Here is a 20,060-nt window from a genome sequence, read left to right as displayed (position 1 = left end):
ACTGCTTTGGATGTAGTTGCAAAAACCTCAGAAAGGCAGTATATCAAGTCCCATTTCCCATTCCCCTAAAAGAATACCACCTTACTGCATAGAGCCGCAGCTGTCAGGGGAAATATTCAGGATGGCCCACTGAGCAGAATTTAATTGCTTAAACCACTTTTCAGTATCCCATAGTAGGAAGTATGGCTGTACCTTCCACCTTTGAAAAGAAAATTTGATGAAACAAAGAAAATCTCCAGATTACAGGCTGAAAGTATCCTCCACAGCTGTTCTTTCACTTTGAAGAGCAGCATATGTCTAGAGAAAGAGGATGGATGCTAGAAATGATAATGGGTTTGGAGGAGATATATGTCCAGCTCTGGTTCTCAAGGGTCACAGGCAGTTCAGATGCTCAAAATAACTGTGGCAAGCAAAAGGAATTAGACCTGTTGATTGCAAATGAATGGCAGGAATATTTGTAGTGAATCTTAACTTCAGCATGTAGGAAGCAGAGTCGTAACCATGCCAATTAATTCCGAAGCCATTGTCTAAAGTGAGTTTATGTAGCTTTTCGCTGTGCTGTTTTTAGACACAGGATATGATATATTCTTAATTGCCAAAGTTCATGAATATCTTTAACCACAACAAAATATATAGGTCATGCTTTTTTACAGAACTAAATACATGTTTGACTAGCTTTCAGAAACTAAAACCCCAGTGTATAAATGTATTAATATTAGTCAATTAAAAGTCCTCGTCTTGTATTCTTGTTGTTTATTTCCCTACTTTCATGAGGACTAACACTAGAAATCATTCTAAATCCCAAATTTGGATGAATCAATCCCTTACCGATTACTAGGTTTGTGTATTTCATGTATTTTCATGAAAACCTTTTGTATTTTCCCAAGTCATTGTTAGCATTTGCCTTCGGTTTTCATGCTTTTTGCTCATTTTCAGAGTAGTCTACAAGTAAAATTAGTTTATTCTCTCCTTAGGGAGATACTTTTAAAGACTCTTCACCTTTACTTATTTTGTTCCTTAACTTGCACTGACCGACAGCCATCTCTCCAGGAGCTCATACAAAATAATCCTCTGTCATGTATCGGTCATTGGCAGGCAGGACAACCCTGGAATGTTTCAGGCAACAGAAGTAATTTTGTTCGCGATTGTTTTTAGGGAATCGGAGATGTAAATTTGGCCTATCAGTGTTTCAAGCTGACTCTAGCCAATAACAATGACTATGCTGAGGCTTACAACAATTTAGCTGTGCTGGAGATGCACAAGAACAACATTGAGCAGGTCAGTATCACAACTGTTCTACCTCAGGTTTGTCCCTTTGCTGCAGAAGGAAGGTTCTGGGTTCTTTAAAATGAGTTTGGCTGTAATATCTGCATTAATGCATCGTACAGTTCCCCAATATCTCCTGTGCAAATGCTGCTTTTTATAGACGTGCCTCCATGGAGTTCAAAAATTGGTCAAGTTGGGCCAAGGGTTCCAAAGAAAATAGGCTTCCCTTCAAAACTGGTCCAGTACATTTCTATGGAGAAGGAGTTCCATCATCTATGGCATAGAAACTTACGTACAGCGGAACACAGCAGTTAGCCTTCAGACTGCCTCTCCCTGTTCTCTCTCATTCCCCTCCAAACCACCCCATCCCCAGAAACTATCCCAACACCTCACAAACTTCTACCACCCTGCAACTACCCCACCAAACTACTAATTGCTACCCCTCAATTTCCTCACCATCCTACAAAGTGCCCCACCCCCCAAAAAACTACACCCTAAACTATGCCACCATATCACAAACTGCTCCTAACCCCAAATTCATCCCTTCAACTGCTCCACCCCCAAACTGGCTCTTGTCATAACTGCTACAACACCTTGCAAACTGCTGCCACCCTCGAGAACGACTCCTCCCCTGTGCCAGAGCCGGTGGTTGGAAGGTGGGGCTGGTGGTTGGGAGGCGGGGATAGTGCTGGGCAGACTTATACGGTCTGTGCTAGAGCCGGTGGTTGGGAGGTGGGGCTGGTGGTTGGGAGGCGGGGATAGTGCTGGGCAGACTTATACAGTCTGTGCTAGAGCCGGTGGTTGGGAGGCGGGGCTGGTGGTTGGGAGGCGGGGATAGTGCTGGGCAGACTTATACGGTCAGTGCCAGAGCCGGTGGTGGGAGGCGGGGATAGTGCTGGGCAGACTTATACGGTCTGTGCCCTGAAGAGCACAGGTACAAATCAAAGTAGGGTATACACAAAAAGCAGCAAATACGAGTTATCTTGTTGGGCAGACTGGATGGACCGTGCAGGTCTTTTTCTGCCGTCATCTACTATGTTACTATGTTACTATGTCAATTGGCTCACCACCCTGCAAACCGCTCCATTTCCCAAGATGACTCCTCAAAACTGTCCCACCACCACCCTCCACAACTGCCTCAACCTACAAAATCTACGTCCCACCTCCACAGTTGTTTCAGCCTCATGCGTGCACACATACACATGCAGACACGTGCAGAGGGGTTAGAAAGAATTTCATAAGCCATGCTCTGCATGTTTTCCCCACTTGTCGTGTTAAACAGACATGCTGTTTTTGTCAGTTTAAATAATTCCCTTTTACTCCAGTTTGTAGCATAGTAAAGGATAACTGCTTATGGTTTTATAGACAAATAGGGTTAAGATCTCTTTTTCTGAATTTCTCGTTTGGCCCTGAAACATAGGTATTAGATCAGGGGAGTGAGAATGCTGTAGAGGTTGCAGCAAGAAGCTTGAGTTCTTAAAAGGATCTCACCCATTTTAGTATCTTAGTGCAAGAAATTATAACAGGGTTACAGTTTCCCAAATAAAGTGGAGGAGTGGCCTGGTGGTTAGGGTGGTGGACTTTGGTCCTGGGGAACTGAGGGACTGAGTTGGATTCCCACTTCAGGCACAGGCAGCTCCTTGTGACTCTGGGCAAGTCACTTAACCCTCCATTGCCCCAAGTAAGCCGCATTGAGCCTGCCATGAGTGGGAAAGCGCAGGGTACAAATGTAACAAAAATAAAATAGATACTATTGGAGATTCTACATGGAATGTTGCTACTATTGGAGATTCTGTTGCTACTATTGGAGATTCTACATGGAATGTTGCTATTCCACTAGCAACATTCCATGTAGAAGGCTGCGCAGGCTTCTGTTTCTGTGAGTCTGACGTCCTGCACGTACGTGCAGGACGTCAGACTCACAGAAGCCGATTGGTGATCTGCAAGGGCCGACTTCTACATGGAATGTTGCTAGTGGAATAGCAACATTCCATGTAGAATCTCAATAGTAGCGAGGAGTGGCCTAGTGGTTAGGGTGGTGGACTCTGGTCCTGGGGAACTTTGGTCCTGGGGAACTGAGTTCAATTCCCACTTCAGGCACTGGCAGCTCCTTCTGACTCTGGGCAAGTCACTTAACCCTCCATTGCCCCATGTAAGCCGCATTGAGCCTGCCATGAGTGGGAAAGCGCGGGGTACAAATGTAACAAAAATAAAATAGATACTATTGGAGGTTCTACATGGAATGTTGCTATTCCACTAGCAACATTCCATGTAGAAGGCTGCGCAGGCTTCTGTTTCTGTGAGTCTGACGTCCTGCACGTACGTGCAGGACCTCAGACTCACAGAAGCCGAAGCCTGCGCGGCCACATTGGTGATCTGCAAGGGCCGAGTTCTACATGGAATGTTGCTAGTGGAATATCAACATTCCATGTAGAATCTCAATAGTAGCGAGGAGTGGCCTAGTGGTTAGGGTGGTGGACTCTGGTCCTGGGGAACTTTGGTCCTGGGGAACTGAGTTCAATTCCCACTTCAGGCACAGGCAGCTCCTTCTGACTCTGGGCAAGTCACTTAACCCTCCATTGCCCCATGTAAGCCGCATTGAGCCTGCCATGAGTGGGAAAGCGCGGGGTACAAATGTAACAAAAAAAACAAAAAAAAAAAAGTATATCTGACTAGTGCTGCTGCTCTGACAATTGTGGAGGTATAAAAGTCCTGAGAAAATCTGAGGCTGCAGCAAAATGTGGGAGGAATAAAAACAGATCAGTAAAACGTGGAATCAAATGGGTTTTCCATTTTGTATCTTTCAGTTGTCATTTATAGCAAAGCAAACCCAGTCATCAAATATCTTAACCAAAGGTGGTTTGCCGGTGACACCACTTCCCTTTTTAATACTTGAAGTCTGTTTGGAGCTTTGAAAATGGTAACTTCTTTTTTTTTTTTTCCTGTGCTTCTTACTTTCCATCCACACAGGCACGAGCTCTCCTGCAGACTGCTTCAAGTCTGGCACCTCACATGTATGAACCTCATTACAATTTCGCAGCCCTCTCCAACAAGGTAATAATCTCAAAAATCTGCCAGCTTAAAACAGTGGTCTCATGTTCCGTGACATTCTCTCGGCCCTATCCCTCTGCTTTTTCTGCTTATCTCTCACATGTTGTTATACTACTACTGCTACAAATCATTTCTACAGCGCTACCAGTCATACGCAGCGCTTCACAATTGAACATGAAGAAAAGACAGTCCCTGCTCAAAAGAGCTTACAATGTAAATCAGGACAGACAGACAGGACCAATAAGGATAAGGGTAGAAGGACACATAGGAATGATTCTAAATGGAATGTTGCTACTATTGGAGATTCTATATGGAATGTTAATGTTGCTATTCCACTAGCAGCATTCCATGTAGAAGTCTGCCCTTGCAGATCAGCAACGCGGCCGCGCAGGCTTCTGTTTCTGCGAGTCTGACGTCCTGCACGTATGTGCAGGACGTCAGACTCGCAGAAACAGAAGCCTACGCGGCCGCGTTGCTGATCTGCAAGGGCAGGCTTCTACTACTACTACTACTATAAATCATTTCTATAACGCTACCAGTCGTACGCAGCGCTTCACAATTGAACATGAAGAAAAGACGGTCCCTGCTCAAAAGAGCTTACAATCTAAATCAGGACAGACAGACGGGACCAATAAGGATAAGGGTAGAAGGACACATAGGAATGATTCTAAATGGAATGTTGCTACTATTGGAGATTCTATATGGAATGTTAATGTTGCTATTCCACTAGCAGCATTCCATGTAGAAGTCTGCCCTTGCAGATCAGCAACGCGGCCGCGTAGGCTTCTGTTTCTGCGAGTCTGACGTCCTGCACGTACGTGCAGGACGTCAGACTCGCAGAAACAGAAGCCTACGCGGCCGCGTTGCTGATCTGCAAGGGCAGGCTTCTACTACTACTACTACTATAAATCATTTCTATAACGCTACCAGTCGTACGCAGCGCTTCACAATTGAACATGAAGAAAAGACGGTCCCTGCTCAAAAGAGCTTACAATCTAAATCAGGACAGACAGACAGGACAAATAAGGGATAAGGGTAGGACAAATCCAAGAAGACAGGAGGAGCCTCTACGGAAAATCCAAGCAAAACAGCAAAAGTAGAGGCGCTTTGGCGCCGAAACACGGACCATGTCGGGTCCTTGATATGAATATTCTGAATAAACTGTTTTTTTATATTATCTCCCTATTGGTTTGCGCATTTGTCAGCCTCTACTTTTGCTGTTTTGATAAGGGTAGGACAGACAGACAGGACCCATAGGGAAAAGAGACTATTGAAGAGAGGAAGACAAGATAAAAGTTACGAGCAGGTGACATGTTAGGAATTAAAAGCAGCATCAAACAGGTAGGCCTTTAGCCCGGATTTGAAGGCGGTCAGGGATGGAACTAGACGTAATGACTCAGGAAGTCTGTTCCAGGCATAAGGTGCGGCGAGATAAAAGGAACGAAGTCTGGAGTTATGTTATACCGCTTCTTGTATTCCGCCTATACCTGTTCAGTTCAAGGCGGATCACAAGAACTGGACCAATCAGTCCAGGAACTGCAAATAATTGAAGCAAAATAATAATAAACTTAAAAAAAAAAATCTCATCTTAACCGTAAACTATAACATTAGATAAATCTGCCTTGCAAAACAGGAAAGTTTTTTTGGTACTTTCTGAATTGAAGATACTGGGTACAAGACCTCAAAGACACTGGAAGTTGGTTCCAGAGGTTAGCCTTTTACAAAGGCACGCTGAAAAATGGCCTGCGGTAGAGTAGACGCGTGTTTTGGAGGGATTGGGGAAGGGGTTCGGTTGTTAACCCTGGAGGAGATATGGAGGTGATTGGAGAAAGGTGCATTGAAAGGGAGGGGAAATTGAAGGGGCAGCAGGCGTGGATGGTGGAAGGCAGACTTTGACATTGACACCTTCCTCTACAGCAGACACTTATTTGTACCTTCAGGCAGATATAAATGCAGAGAGAATAGTTTTTTCCTACAGTTGGTAAAATGAGGGCGTCTGTGTCAATATGTTAGGCCCGCCACTGCCATGCATCCTACCAAAGGAAATATGAAGGTCATCCCCATATGGAAAAAGTCCCCTTTCTAAAATAGCTTTTACATGTGTAAGCCATTCTACACACGTAAAAGTTTCTATTTCCACATGGGGTGCTCCTAAAATAAGGGCCATTAACTGGTTAACGCATGTTAGTAAGCAAGGCACAAAGTATTTTGCATTGGCACACCTTCCTACCTCTTCACCCTCCTTATCCCCTTACACTCCTACAAGAAGCCTCTGCTCTATCAATGACAATCTGCTTAGAATTCCACCATTAAAAGCAGCACATCTTGACTCCACTTGCACTCGAGCCTTTTTCTGGCTAGCCCCTTCCTTCTGGAACTCCCTTCCTTCCCCTATTCATTTGGAGCACTTTTATGCTAAATTTAAAACTATCTTAGAAACTTACCTCTTTGAAAAAGCTTTTTCCATTCACATAGACCCGAGCGGACTGCCTAGGATTTCCCGACCCTGCGGTTGTCTGTACTCTCTTGTTTTACATCTGTTTCTTTCTTTTTCTTTGGAATGGGTGTTCTTTTAACCTTTTTCTTATGTTTTTATTATATTGTACATCACTTTGCCACTTTTTTGTAAAAAGCGATTCATCAAGTTTAATATATCAAAGGCACAAAATTAATAAACAGAAAAATATAACGGAGCCCAGTTTAAAACAAAAAAAAAAATCATCAGGACCATGATATCCCTCGGTACCGTCCAGATCCAACCCTTACACGCAATTGCCTCCCTCTAGCAGAAAATCAAATCAACGTGTTCATCTGTGCTCTGCTTATTGCAGGTTGGAGATCTTCAAAGCAGTTACATAGCCGCAAAGAAGTCGGAGGCAGCTTTTCCCAGCCACGCTGACACACGGCAACTCATCCAGCAGCTAAAGCAGCATTTCGCTATGCTGTGATCCAGCATTTAGGGGGAAAGTTATCGACATGGGCTACTTTTAAGGTGTGTTATCTTACAACAAGTCATTCTATTTTAGCAGAATCTAATTTTATGCAACGAGTCTCTTTGCTAAAATAGTACGACTTAACCTGACTTAACAGTAGCCCACGTTGACAGCTTTCTCTCTTAGTTGTGAGGATCCTTCCTTTTTCATAGTTTACCAATTTTTATTGAAAATTGTCCAGGATTTTCTTTCCTGAAAAATGCTGCGATGAAAATGTAGCCCTGCTAATAGCACCAGTGTTTGAAACCTTTTTAGTGAATGTGTTATACATTCCTTTCTAGGTTATGCAAATTGGAACAGAAGCAGGTATGTTATGTGATAGTGACCTTACAGGCCTCCTATCCACGCAAGGAATAGATAAAATATTTTAATTTTCTTGAATTAAAGGGTGGGGTTTTTATTTTAGAATCCTTATTGTGAAGAGTTTCTCCCATTCCATAGGTAGAGGAGTGTGGTAGCTGTGTTAGTCCACTCTTAAGGTTATCAATAGAAATCAAACAAAATAAAACATGGAAAAGAAAATAAGATGATACCTCTTTTATTTGACATAACTTAATACATTTCTTGATTAGCTTTCGAAGGTTGCCCTTCTTTGTCAGATCGGAAATAAGCAAATGTGCTAGCTGACAGTGTATATAAGTGAAAACATTCAAGCATTACTATGACAGTAAAATAGATACCATTGGAGATTCTACATGGAATGTTGCTACTATTGGAGATTCTACATGGAATGTTGCTATTCCACTAGCAACATTCCATGTAGAAGGCTGCGCAGGCTTCTGTTTCTGTGAGTCTGACGTGCAGGACGTCAGACTCACAGAAGCAGAAGCCTGCGCGGCCACATTGGTGATCTGCAAGGGCCGACTTCTACATGGAATGTTGCTAGTGGAATAGCAACATTCCATGTAGAATCTATAGAAATCAAACAAAATAAAACATGGAAAAGAAAATAAGATGATACCTTTTTTATTGGACATAACTTAATACATTTCTTGATTAGCTTTCGAAGGTTGCCCTTCTTCCTCAGATCGGAAATAAGCAAATGTGCTAGCTGACAGTGTATATAAGTGAAAACATTCAAGCATTACTATGACAGTAAAATAGATACCATTGGAGATTCTACATGGAATGTTGCTATTCCACTAGCAACATTCCATGTAGAAGGCTGCGCAGGCTTCTGTTTCTGTGAGTCTGACGTCCTGCACATACGTGCAGGACGTCAGACTCACAGAAGCAGAAGCCTGCGCGGCCACATTGGTGATCTACAAGGGCCGACTTCTACATGGAATGTTGCTAGTGGAATAGCAACATTCCATGTAGAATCTATAGAAATCAAACCAAATAAAACATGGAAAAGAAAATAAGATGATACCTTTTTTATTGGACATAACTTAATACATTTCTTGATTAGCTTTCGAAGGTTGCCCTTCTTCGTCAGATCGGAAATAAGCAAATGTGCTAGCTGACAGTGTATATAAGAGAAACATCAAAGCATTACCTTGACAGTCTGACAGAGTGGGAGGGTGGGGGTATGCATGGGTTTTCTAGCCCATTATAAACCATAAAGTTGTATTTCTCCGTTTATCACCCTCCTCTCACCTTCCCACACCATCCTGTTAGATTATCAATGAAATGCTTTGATGTCCCCATGCATACCTCCGACCCACCCCCATCCTCCCACCCTGTCAGACTGTCATAGTAATGCTTGAATGTTTTCACTTATATACACTGTCAGCTAGCACATTTGCTTATTTCCGATCTGACGAAGAAGGGCAACCTTCGAAAGCTAAGCAAGAAATGTATTAAGTTATGTCCAATAAAAAAGGTATCATCTTATTTTCTTTTCCATGTTTTATTTTGTTTGATTTCTATTGATAATCCCATTCCATAGGGAAACCTATAAAAATAGATTCCCTGTTCAGCAGTTAGCAATCCATTGCGTACTTTAAAAGGGAAATCATCAGAGGGTGTGTCATTACGTGTTTGACTGTGCAGCCATAACACAGAAAGCTGTGCTCTCTGAATATTGTGCAGTATTTGAAAAGTAGAAGTAACCCAAATGCTTTTAGGGGTTATTTACTAAGGGGTCCTTTTTCCAAACTGTGGTAAAAAGGTCTCTGCGGTAGCAGGGGAACTGTTTTTGCCTCACGCAGGGGCTCTTTCTACCGCAGCGGTTTAAAACCCCTAAAAAAGACATGGCCATGCGGTAAGATTATTCTTACCACTTGGCCATGCGGAGGGGAGCACTTACTGCCACCCATTGAGGTGGAAGTAAGGGTTCCTGTGGTAACCCAGTGGTAACCGGGCATCGCCGATTAGCACTGCACTAGAAATTGTGGAATTATTTTCCAAAGCGCCAGAAATGGAGCACGCTCGAAGCGGAACTACCGCCGCCAGCTGTGTTGGGATGACGGTAGTTCCAGGTTATCACACGGCAACCCTTCAGTAAAGTGGAGTGGAGGAGTAGCCTAGTGGTTAGTGCAGTGGACTTTGATCCTGAGGAACTGGGTTGAATTCCCACTGCAGCTCCTTGTGACTCTGGGCAAGTCACTTAACCCTCCATTGCCCCTGGTACAAAATAAGTACCTTAATATAACCTTCACAGCGCACGCTAATTTTGTGCACTCGCTAAAAACGCTAGCGCGCCTTAGTAAACAGAGCCCTGAGTGTATATTGTTTTGTGCTTTAAAATCTTTACTACATTTGAAAATAATTTAGTGCTTATTACATCAACCCACTAGGCACTTAAATATAATAAAATGGAGGCTTAGATTTTGGAAAACTTATGAACCAGGGGTGTAACCAGACCTCGGTGGGAGGGGGGGGCCAGAGCCCGAGGTGGGGGGGGGGAATGTTTAGCCGCCTCCCCCGCCACTTTGGACTGCCGCTGACCCCCCCCCCCCCCCCCCCCCCCCCCGCCAGGTACTTTGCTGGTGGGGGTCCCCAACCAAATTGAAAATCACCCTATATCTAAGGCACTAAAATGAAGTACTGAAGATTTTTAATAATTGGTCCTAATCAGATTTACATTTTTTTTTCTAAATTGTAAATATATGGGGACAAACCACAAATCATTACTTATTTATTTTATTCCTTTATTTTGTTTTTATCCCACCTTACCCCAAAGCGGGTAACGATTAAAACCGGCATAGAATTTGTTAACAAACAACAAACTTCTTCATCATAAAATATATCTCTCCCAGTCATGTAAATATTGAAAAATATTTCAATCTTCCAAGTAAGCCTTGAAAAAAATAGTGGACCCCTTTTACCAAGTTGGCGTAAGAGTGTTTTACATGCACACCAAGGCCCCCTTTTACCACAGCTGGTAAAAGGGAAGGTCTCGCTTTCGTGCAGGAAATGGCCAGGCGGCAAGTAAATCACTTGTCACGTGGCCATTTCGGGGAGGAGCCCTTACTGCCATCCATTGAGGTAACCACTGCCCAGTTACCGCCAGGTACAGTCCGGCGCGACAGCTCTGGAAATGATGGGGTGGGAAGTACCGCCAGGCTGCTGCGGCAGCCTGCCGGTTCTTCCGTTATAGCGAGCGGTAAGCACATGTTGGGCTTACCGCCGCTTAGTAAAAGGAGTCCAGTGGGTCTTCAGAAGCCTTTTAAATTACACAGAGTTATCAAAATTAAATTTAAAGTTAAATTTGTACAGTAGAGTTATCAAAATGATTGTGCATATGAAAGGAAACTCATACTTTTTTATTTTTTAATATTTAAAATATAGTTTTAACTTTTATATTTATCTTTGCAATCTTATATTTTCCATGTTATTGGTTTTTGCTTTTATGTAAAACAAAAAGCTCATGTTGGTTAATTGCCATGTTGGATACTTGCAGAATTGTTCTGTCACCTGCATTTGGCAAACAAGTAGTTACCTGACAATCGTGTATTTATCACCTCCAAAGCTTTCCCTTCTTCCTTGCACATGATTAATGCACTGCAAACCTACGTTAAAATATCAGAAAATTATTGTACAGAAAAGTTCATAAAATTGACAACCCAAAATTGTGTACTTCAGCTGAACAGTTTTTAATCTGTTGAACATAAATATTTGCATATATGAGAGGAATGATACAAGTATGGAAAAAACCCCAAAAGTGACTATTTAATACAAAATTGACTCTATTTTAGTAGATCCAGAACAAGAGAAACCTTTGCTGAAAACAAGGTGCTGAAGTTTTATTTATATTGAATTTTGTAAAGTCAATGCAATAATTTTATTTATATGTAACTAGCTGGTTTCAGAGCCATGCGATTTCTTGCAGAAGTTATTTTCCTGCCTGTTATTGTGAAATAAATGTTAGTTCTTGCATACTCTTTTGTTTGTGTCCTCTCAATGCGTGAATGTGGGATTCATAATTCAGATACATTCCAGCTGACTTTGAGATGTTCCTTTCAGCATTCTGTGATCTTTGTTTTACCAATACCTATAAGTTTGACTAGTGCAGCAACTTTATGTGTCTAGTGGTAACTCCGTTACTACATTGTGCATTTTGCCATGTCTTATTTGCTTTGTTTTCAATGTAGCAACATTTTAAATCAACTCAGATGCCTCTTGAATCTAAAGACTGATTTAATGGGCCAAGGCTCAGTCAGGGATCGAGGGTCCTTTTACCAAGGTGTGCCAAAAATGGCCTGCGCTGGTGTAGGCGCATTTGTTTTGGATGCATGGAGATCCATTTTTCAGCGCACCTGTAAAAAATGCCTTTTTTTTTTTTTTTAATTTTGGCCGAAAATGGACGTGCGGCAAAATGAAAATTGGTGCGTGTCCATTTTGGGTCTGAGACCTTACCACCACCCATTGACTTAGCGGTAAGGTCTCGTACATTAACTGGGCGGTAATGGTCTACATGCGTACAATGCCTTTTACCGCCCGGTTAGCGCCGCGTGCCATAAAATTATTTTCTGACGTGCATAATGGACGTGCGTAAAAAATGAAATGACCTCCCGGGCCATGCGGTAGCTGGGCGGTAATTCCAAATTGATGCATGTTGGGCGCACGCAGGCGCCTTACGCAGCTTAGTAAAAGGGCCTCCCATGTCTTTCTACATAAGAAAATGATACATTAATTCTTTTCTGTGCTTCTTGAAAAATCTGCTTTACAGACTGGCTCAGAAATGAGGATGAGTGAAAAGTGGACATGCTAAAGAAATACTTTTCTTCTAGGTTTGCATAAGAAAATCCCGATGAAGGACCCTGGTCTGTTAACAAAAACATATACAGGAATGGAGTAGATACCGCACTGTTTGCGAAAGAAAGGAAGGAAGGGAGGGAGGGGGGGTCTGGAACTCAGGAGGGAAGCAAGGGAGGGAGGGGGGCTGGAATTCGGGAGCAGGGAGGGAGGGGGGGTCTGGAATAAGGGAGGGGAGGAGGAGGAGGAGGAGAATACCTTGCTAGCACCCGTTTCATTGCCTACCGAAACGGGCCTTTTATACTAGTATGTGTGTGTGTATATATATATATATATATATATATATATATACACACACACACTTGATTATAAACGTGGAATAAGAGAGACCCCTCAGATAAATGTTTCACCAAGATATGACTCCTTGTTTCAATGCGCCTAATACATGGTGACAATATAATAGCCAGTTTTGAGACAGGCGCTACAGGACGCTGGTAGAGGTACTGTTTTAAGTGCCGCTCAAAATGACTGGTTAGCCCTGAACAAGTGACTTAACCGGCCAGGAACCACTTCTAGCCAGTTAAATCGCTTTGAATATTGACCTGATAGTTTCTTTGTAATGTTAATTATAAAAAGGAAATATGTTATAAATAGATGATGAAACGGAGAGGGGAATAATATTAAAAGGTATTGCATTTATCTGAGCGTCTGGAACAATGAAACGGACTACCACATGGGTTCGTGGACTTTACTGGCATGGGAAAAGTGACATGCAGGGAATGTATCCGCCTTTGAGAAATATGCTCAAGAGTTTGAGCAAACATTACACACCTACTTCTGAGCTTTGTCCCTGTCTTCTCCCCCACTGCCACCATTGTACTTAGCAAGTAAAAGTATTCGTGTCTCCTAGATCATACCCAAGCCTACACTACCCAAATTGCAAAGGATTGAAATACAAAACAACTTACGCATCCGGCTTTTCCTACATAAGTGCACAACTATGGAATGGCCTCCCCAAAAGCTGTGAAAACAATCCATGACCACCTGAACTTCAGGAAAACACTGAAAACCAACCTCTTCAAAAAGGCCTACCCCAACGACCCTACGTAAACCTCTTCACCCAAAACACAGCATGCCTAATGAGCGCACTGGACAACACACAACCTTCATCCCCTCCACATATACCTCGCTCGACCACTATACAACCTTGTATTTGTTATCAACCGACTGGGCAAATGCCTAACGGTACTATGTAAGCCACATTGAGCCTGCAAATAGGTGGGAAAATGTGGGATACAAATGCAACAAATAAATAAACAGGTACCAGGACGATGCATGCTAAGCACCAATTTGATAATTGCAGTTACTGTTATGGAATGGTTGCGTGCCAAACTTTAGGTTTGACAAGCACTTTTGCTGGCTGGTTTAAATGCTTGAAACTAAATGTACCTGTGAGCTTATAAGCCATTCCTCCCTGTTTACTAAGCCGCACTAGTGGCTGCTCTGCGTTAATGCCGACACAGCCCATTCACTTTAGTAAAAGGGAGGGGGGGGGGGGGGATTGTATCTAATGGCTTATATGTAAGCTCACTGGTTCTTGCTTAACTTTGATGTTCATAATGGGTTCATGAAACATTTGAGATAGAGTCTATGTATTAATTGAGTGAAACTAAATGTAGGCAGCTGTGTGTTCTGTAACCTGTGCACTTAAGTGTGAGGCACGCCCCCCTCAAGTCCACACCTCCTTGCAGTTGGGCATAATAGATTTCCTGCCTACAATTTCTAGAATTCTAAGGGTACTAATTAGTGGCAATTAGCACCAACACCAATTATAGCCAATAATTAGTAGTTGATACCTATTAGCAGTTAATTATTAAATTACATTGTGTGCAAATGACATCCTATATAATAAAAAGCACCTCCAACATTCTGAAGCTGACTCCGTGGCAGTGAAAGTTTGAAGGATTCATGCTGTCTCTAACGCTGTATCCATCTCCTGAATTGACATCACGCACTTCCGGGTTCGTCACAAACAGCACTGACCAACCACAGGATAGCAGCATGAGACACAACCTCAACATCTATAGCCTTCCCTTCGACTTCGTTCCCTCAGAGTCCAACCCTCACGGAAAGAGGAAATGACATCAGCAGGTGGGACTTGGAACAAGTCAAAGGGAAAGCTACAGACGGACAGGGCTTTCAAAGACGCAGCCGCTTCGATGGAGGTAAACAGGGGAATGAGGAGAATCGATGGGTGGCGGCAAGGGAGCGAGGAGAATCTCTGGGTGGCTGGAGGGGGAGCAGGGGAGAATCGCTGGGTGGCTGGAGGGGGGGCAGGGGAGATAGGAGAATCGCTGGTGGCTGGAGGGGGGCAGGGGCGAGAGGAGAATCGCTGGGTGGCTGGAGGGGGGGCAGGGGAGAGAGGACAATCGCTGGGTGGCTGGAGGGGGGGAGCAGGGGGACAGAGGAGACACACTCGCACCCAGCAGTCTCACTCTCTGTCACACACATTCGCACATTCACTCTCTCTCTCTCTCTCACACACACTCTCTCAAACATGCACACTCCGAGAAAAACCTTGCTAGCGCCCATTTCATTTGTGTCAGAAATGGGCCTGTTGTACTAGTGATTCTATAATTTGCATGCATAACTTTGCATGCTAAGTGTAAATTTGGGGGCACAGGTTTAAATGACCTTAGGGGCACCTAAATGTGAAAATGACCCACAGGCTCATACCTTTCATTTTTCAAAACATGAATTTATATGTAAAACATTTTCTGTTTTTTCCTCACTCAAAATTGACAGCAAATAAAGGGGTCCTTTTTATTAAGGCACGCTAACAGATTTAGTGCACACGTGCTAAATGGGCATTTTAGCATTTAGGGTGTGCTAAACCTGCTAGTGTGCCTTAGTAAAAGGACTCCAAAATGAACGTACCTTGTCACCCTCCTGATTCCCAGTTATCTACTTTCTTGTTATTATTTTTTTTTAAACCATGTTCTAGAGGTTAGAAAGATAGACTAAGAAATCATAAAACAGTCACAAAGTAATATACTTGCATTAGTCATAACAAAGAATTACATGTATTACATAACTAGCAGCATAAGCTGGGCATGTTTTGCTAGAAAAGTATAGCCTGAGATAATTGTTATGATTAAATTCACTCTGCTCTGCTTGATTTGTCAGAGAGAATCAGAAAGAATTACTGCTCACCAAGGAGAAAGCCACTTACACACTCTTCTCACATTCAGTAGGCATAACATGGCTTAATTTGATTACTTCTCTCTCTGCAACTGTTTAATACAAATATACGATTTTAAAGTACCTTGGTAGAAGGTAGTGTCTCAGTTGACCTATTTGCAAAGTCTGAATAGCTGAAGAGTGGATTCGGAAAGTTAGATATTTCTTAATGCTTGAACACAAAGGTATCACCTCTTCTCTACCAAAACAAGGAAAAAGTGTATTAAATATAACTTATGTAAGAGTATTCTAAACAACCTTGACTGTATTTCTCCAATATTTGAAACAATTTGCATTGGTGACCTATATTGCCTAGTGTATAAAATTCAAAATTTTGCTGCTGATATGTCATTGAGTAACGATACTCCTCACAGCATTGCTTCTTGAGAAATTTATCGACCCTCTTGTAAATTGAGAACTTTATATACTACTACTATTAGCATTTATATAGCGCTACCAGACGCACGCAGCGCTGAACAATTGACATAGAGAGACAGTCCCTGCTCAAAGAGCTTACAATCTAGGTAAAACAGACAGACAAGACATTACGAGCAAGGGAATTACAGGGTAAAGAGGAACAGGGAGGAGGACAAATGGGTAGTGGCTAGGAGCCAAAGGTAACAGTGAAAAGGTGAGCCTTCAGCATAGATTTAAAAACAGGCAGAGATGGAGCTAGACGTATGGGTTTGGGAAGGTGGTTCCAGGCATAAGGTGCAGCAAGATAAAAGGAGCGAAGTCTGGAGTTAGCGGTGGAGGAGGAGGGGGACGATAAGAGAGACTTGCTCAGAGAGCGGAGTTCACAGGGAGGAATGTAGGGAGAAATGAGAGAGGAGAGGTAATGAGGGGTCATAGAGTGGATGCATTTAAAGGTCAGTAAGAGAAGTTTGAACTGTATACGTAAGCGGACAGGGAGCCAGTGAAGTGACTTGAGAAGTGGGCTAGTGTGGGCATAACGATTCTGACAGAAAATAAGTCGAGCTGCAGAATAGAGGATAGAGTCAGTCCAGAGGGCGGCTACAAAATTTATTTGTTACATTTATATCTCACATTTTCGCACCTATTTGTAGGCTCAATGTGGCTTACATAGTACCGGAGAGGCCCCCCTCAAGCAGTCTTGAACACAAAAAATATAGGGACCTTATGAACCTCAACATGCATACGTTGGGAGAGAGGAGACATGATAGAAACATTTAAATATCTCAAGGGCATTTATGTACAGGAAGTGAGCCTTTTTCAGCTGAAGGAGAGCTCTGGAATGAGGGGGCATATGATGAAGTTAAGAGGGAATAGGCTTAGGAGTACAATAAAGTTTTAAGTAAGTAAACAATTACATGAGCATCTCCACACCAAGTGATGTCAAAAAGGAGATACTGGTATAATATTTTCAGACACTCCTCACAGGCTAAATTAAAGATGGACAAAGCGATGGGGCCAGATGACTTACATCTGAGGGTACTGAAGGAACTTAGGGAAGTTCTAGCAGATCTGATGGCTGACCTTTTCAATACTTCTCTAGAGCAGTGGCGTACCAAGGGGGGAGGGGGCGGTGGGGGCGGTCCGCCCCGGATGCACGCCGCTGGGGGGGTGCCGTGGCGCACGCCTGCTCCTCCGAGTTCGCTAAACTTTGCTCGTTCGCTGCAGCTCCCTCTGCCCCGGAACAGGTTACTTCCTGTTCCAGGGCAGAGGAAGCTGCAGCAAATGAACGAAGTTTAGCGAACTTGGAGGAGCAGGCACGTGCCGCGGCACCCCCCCCCCAGCGGCGTGCAACCGGGGGGGGGGGGGTCATTTTGCCGGAGGGGGGAGGTGTCATCTAGCGGGGGGGGGGGGGGCATCGGCGCTCCGCCCCGGCTGCCATCCAGTCCAGGAACGCCACTGCTCTAGAGTCAGGCCTGGAGAAGAGCAGGTGTGGTCCCTTTCCACAAAAGCAGAAGTAAGGAAGAGGTTGGGAACTACAGGCCAGTAAGTCTGACTTCTGTGGTAAGTAAATTAATGGAAACACTTTTAAAGCAGAGACCAGTAAAGATTTTGGACTCCAATGGATCACAGAACCCAAAGCAGAATGATTTCACTAGAGGCAGGAAGTCCAATGATCTCTCTCTCCAAAAAATAAAAAGTGCAATTGTTACCATAAATCTTTAATCACACCGCAGTCAGACAAATCATTAATGCAAGCAAGTTTGGGGAATTTCATTATGTTTGGAAAATGAAAAAAGAAGAAAATAAAAGGAAAAAAGTAATATGTGAGACAAATCAACAGCAATAGTACACAAACAGAGGGTTTTAAAGCCAATGATAGAGTTCAGCTAGATTGAGTTGGATGCTTGATAGCTCCTACAAAAGATATACATCTGGCAGCATCTGCAGCTTTTTTCCTCTGCAAATGCTAATTTATTTTTTTGTTACATTTGTATCTCACATTTTCGCACCTATTTGCAGGCTCAATGTGGCTTACATAGTACCGTAAAGGCGTTCGCCAATTCCGGTATAAACAGTTACAGGGTGATCCCTAAATTATGTTTAAATAGATCAGTTTTTGGATAATTAAGTGAAAACCTTTTGGTTTAAGTGATTAATTTTCTCTAACAACCTTTTTGTTATATTGATGAGCAGTGTACTATGCCATAATTTGTATTGTTATTTGAATATTTTGTATTGCTACAATTGTCTATTGCTTATGTTTGATTTATTCTTACTGATTTATTCTTATTCTACCTTGAGTGAATTCTTTCAAAAATGTGTAAATAAATCCAAGTAAGTACGTACATAAATAAATAAATAAAAATGTTTAATGGGAGTTTAAAACCTTTCAGGTGTTTGCTGGCTCAAAGCCTGTAGAATTTCACATATCTCATCTACATTCCGATCACTAGGTGGAGCTAAAACCTTACATAATTCACCTTGATGACAAATTCTTAGTGTGACTTCTGAGTGGGAATGGAAACAACTTCAGTTTCTTTTACATGCCACGTTTATGGCAAGGTACAAAGACAAACTAATGCTGGTGACAGGCTGTTGTTAAAGCCAATGAAGTCTGCCGCACAGATGTTTATTATTAACTTTGAAACCGGGTATATAAAGAAAGCACAGGGAAGGTTTAACTCATGTGCTTTAGAGCCTTGTAAAATATAAATATTAAAATCTTATCAGTGGACAAAAAGCAAATGCAACCCAATACTTCAGGTACATATTATTGACAGAAACACAAAAGTATGAAGGTAGATTTAAAAGCCGCAAAAACAAGATGGGGTTCAGACTTTCCACAAGAAAACAACACCAACAAAAAGAAGTGGAAAAAGAAACCAACTTCAAGAGATCGGTCCAAACACCAGGATAAGATGCTCCAAATTCAGCTTTATTTGGACCCTACACGGTCCGTGTTTCGGCTTTAAAAAGCCTTCATCAGGGGTCAATCGATGAGTGCTCAATATTATACCGACTGACGATGGAGCGCATAAACAACTATCTCTTAATCAGGGGAGGTATGCTGTCTCATACTGACGATTTCAAAATGAGAAAGTAAAAAAAAAAATAATTGTCTCAATAGCAATCATGGCAAGGCTTACAAGCCTTTCTTGCAAAATACTTGATCGCAAATAATTTTTTATGATTTTTAACCGTGAAAATGATCGCTCACCACTTGCCACACTGACAGGAATTGTCAGCAATATTCTTAGAACGATGCTCACATTTGGGAACGGGAGGCTGTTTGATAGAACAAATTTCAGAGTTTCAAAAGGATTATGAAAATGGCACAATTCTAAACAGATCTTTAAAGGCACATAGTTCATCATGAAGTTGAAAGGTGACATATTCCAATCACTAAATAGAAAATAAAATTCTTTCTACCTTTGTTGTCTGGTCATGTTATTTTTCTAATCATATTGTCCCAGTCTCTGGTTTCTGTATTCCTCTGTCTTCTCTTCTCTTAACTTTTTTCCCCAGTATCTCCTGTCCATTTGACTTTTCTTCTCTCTCCACGTCCACCATCCATCTTCTCCCTTCTGTCCATGTCTTTATCCTCCCTCTGTGTCCAGCTCTACACCTTTGTGACCCTGCTCTTCTTATCCTTCCCTGTGGCCTATCTCTTCGACAAAACATATCATAAAGAACAACACGCATAATTCTACATTCTTTAAGGTATCCAGGAATGTTCTTTAATGTCTTCTGCTTTCACACTATCATGTATCTAATGTCTATGGCTTTAACACTATCATGTATTTTACCATCATGTAACCAAAACTTCTGCTAAAACAAATGTATACTCTTTTCTATTTCTAATATTATGTATTTCACCATCTTGTACCCAAAACTCGCTGTAAAACTAAATGTACATTCTCTTCTATTTAAAGTATCCACGATGAATTGTAA

At 42.4% G+C, this 20,060-nt stretch overlaps 1 protein-coding gene across 2 annotated transcripts in view; it reads left to right on the top strand.

The window, feature by feature from the left end:
* Positions 1–7,817, top strand: part of TTC8 (tetratricopeptide repeat domain 8) — a 65,744-nt gene extending 57,927 nt beyond the window's left edge. For both annotated transcript variants that reach the window (XM_030213766.1, XM_030213767.1), the window contains 3 exons: positions 1,156–1,278; positions 4,237–4,320; positions 7,149–7,817. In XM_030213766.1, the coding sequence (XP_030069626.1) occupies positions 1,156–1,278; positions 4,237–4,320; positions 7,149–7,265 (324 nt within the window). In that variant the 3' untranslated portion in view covers positions 7,266–7,817. The remainder of the gene's footprint in view (positions 1–1,155; positions 1,279–4,236; positions 4,321–7,148) is intronic.
* The last annotated feature ends 12,243 nt before the right edge of the window (positions 7,818–20,060 follow it).

The sequence above is a fragment of the Microcaecilia unicolor genome, chromosome 9 (assembly GCF_901765095.1).
Source record: "Microcaecilia unicolor chromosome 9, aMicUni1.1, whole genome shotgun sequence".
Lineage (NCBI taxonomy): Eukaryota > Metazoa > Chordata > Amphibia > Gymnophiona > Siphonopidae > Microcaecilia > Microcaecilia unicolor.
This window is presented reverse-complemented; position numbering and strand designations above follow the sequence as displayed.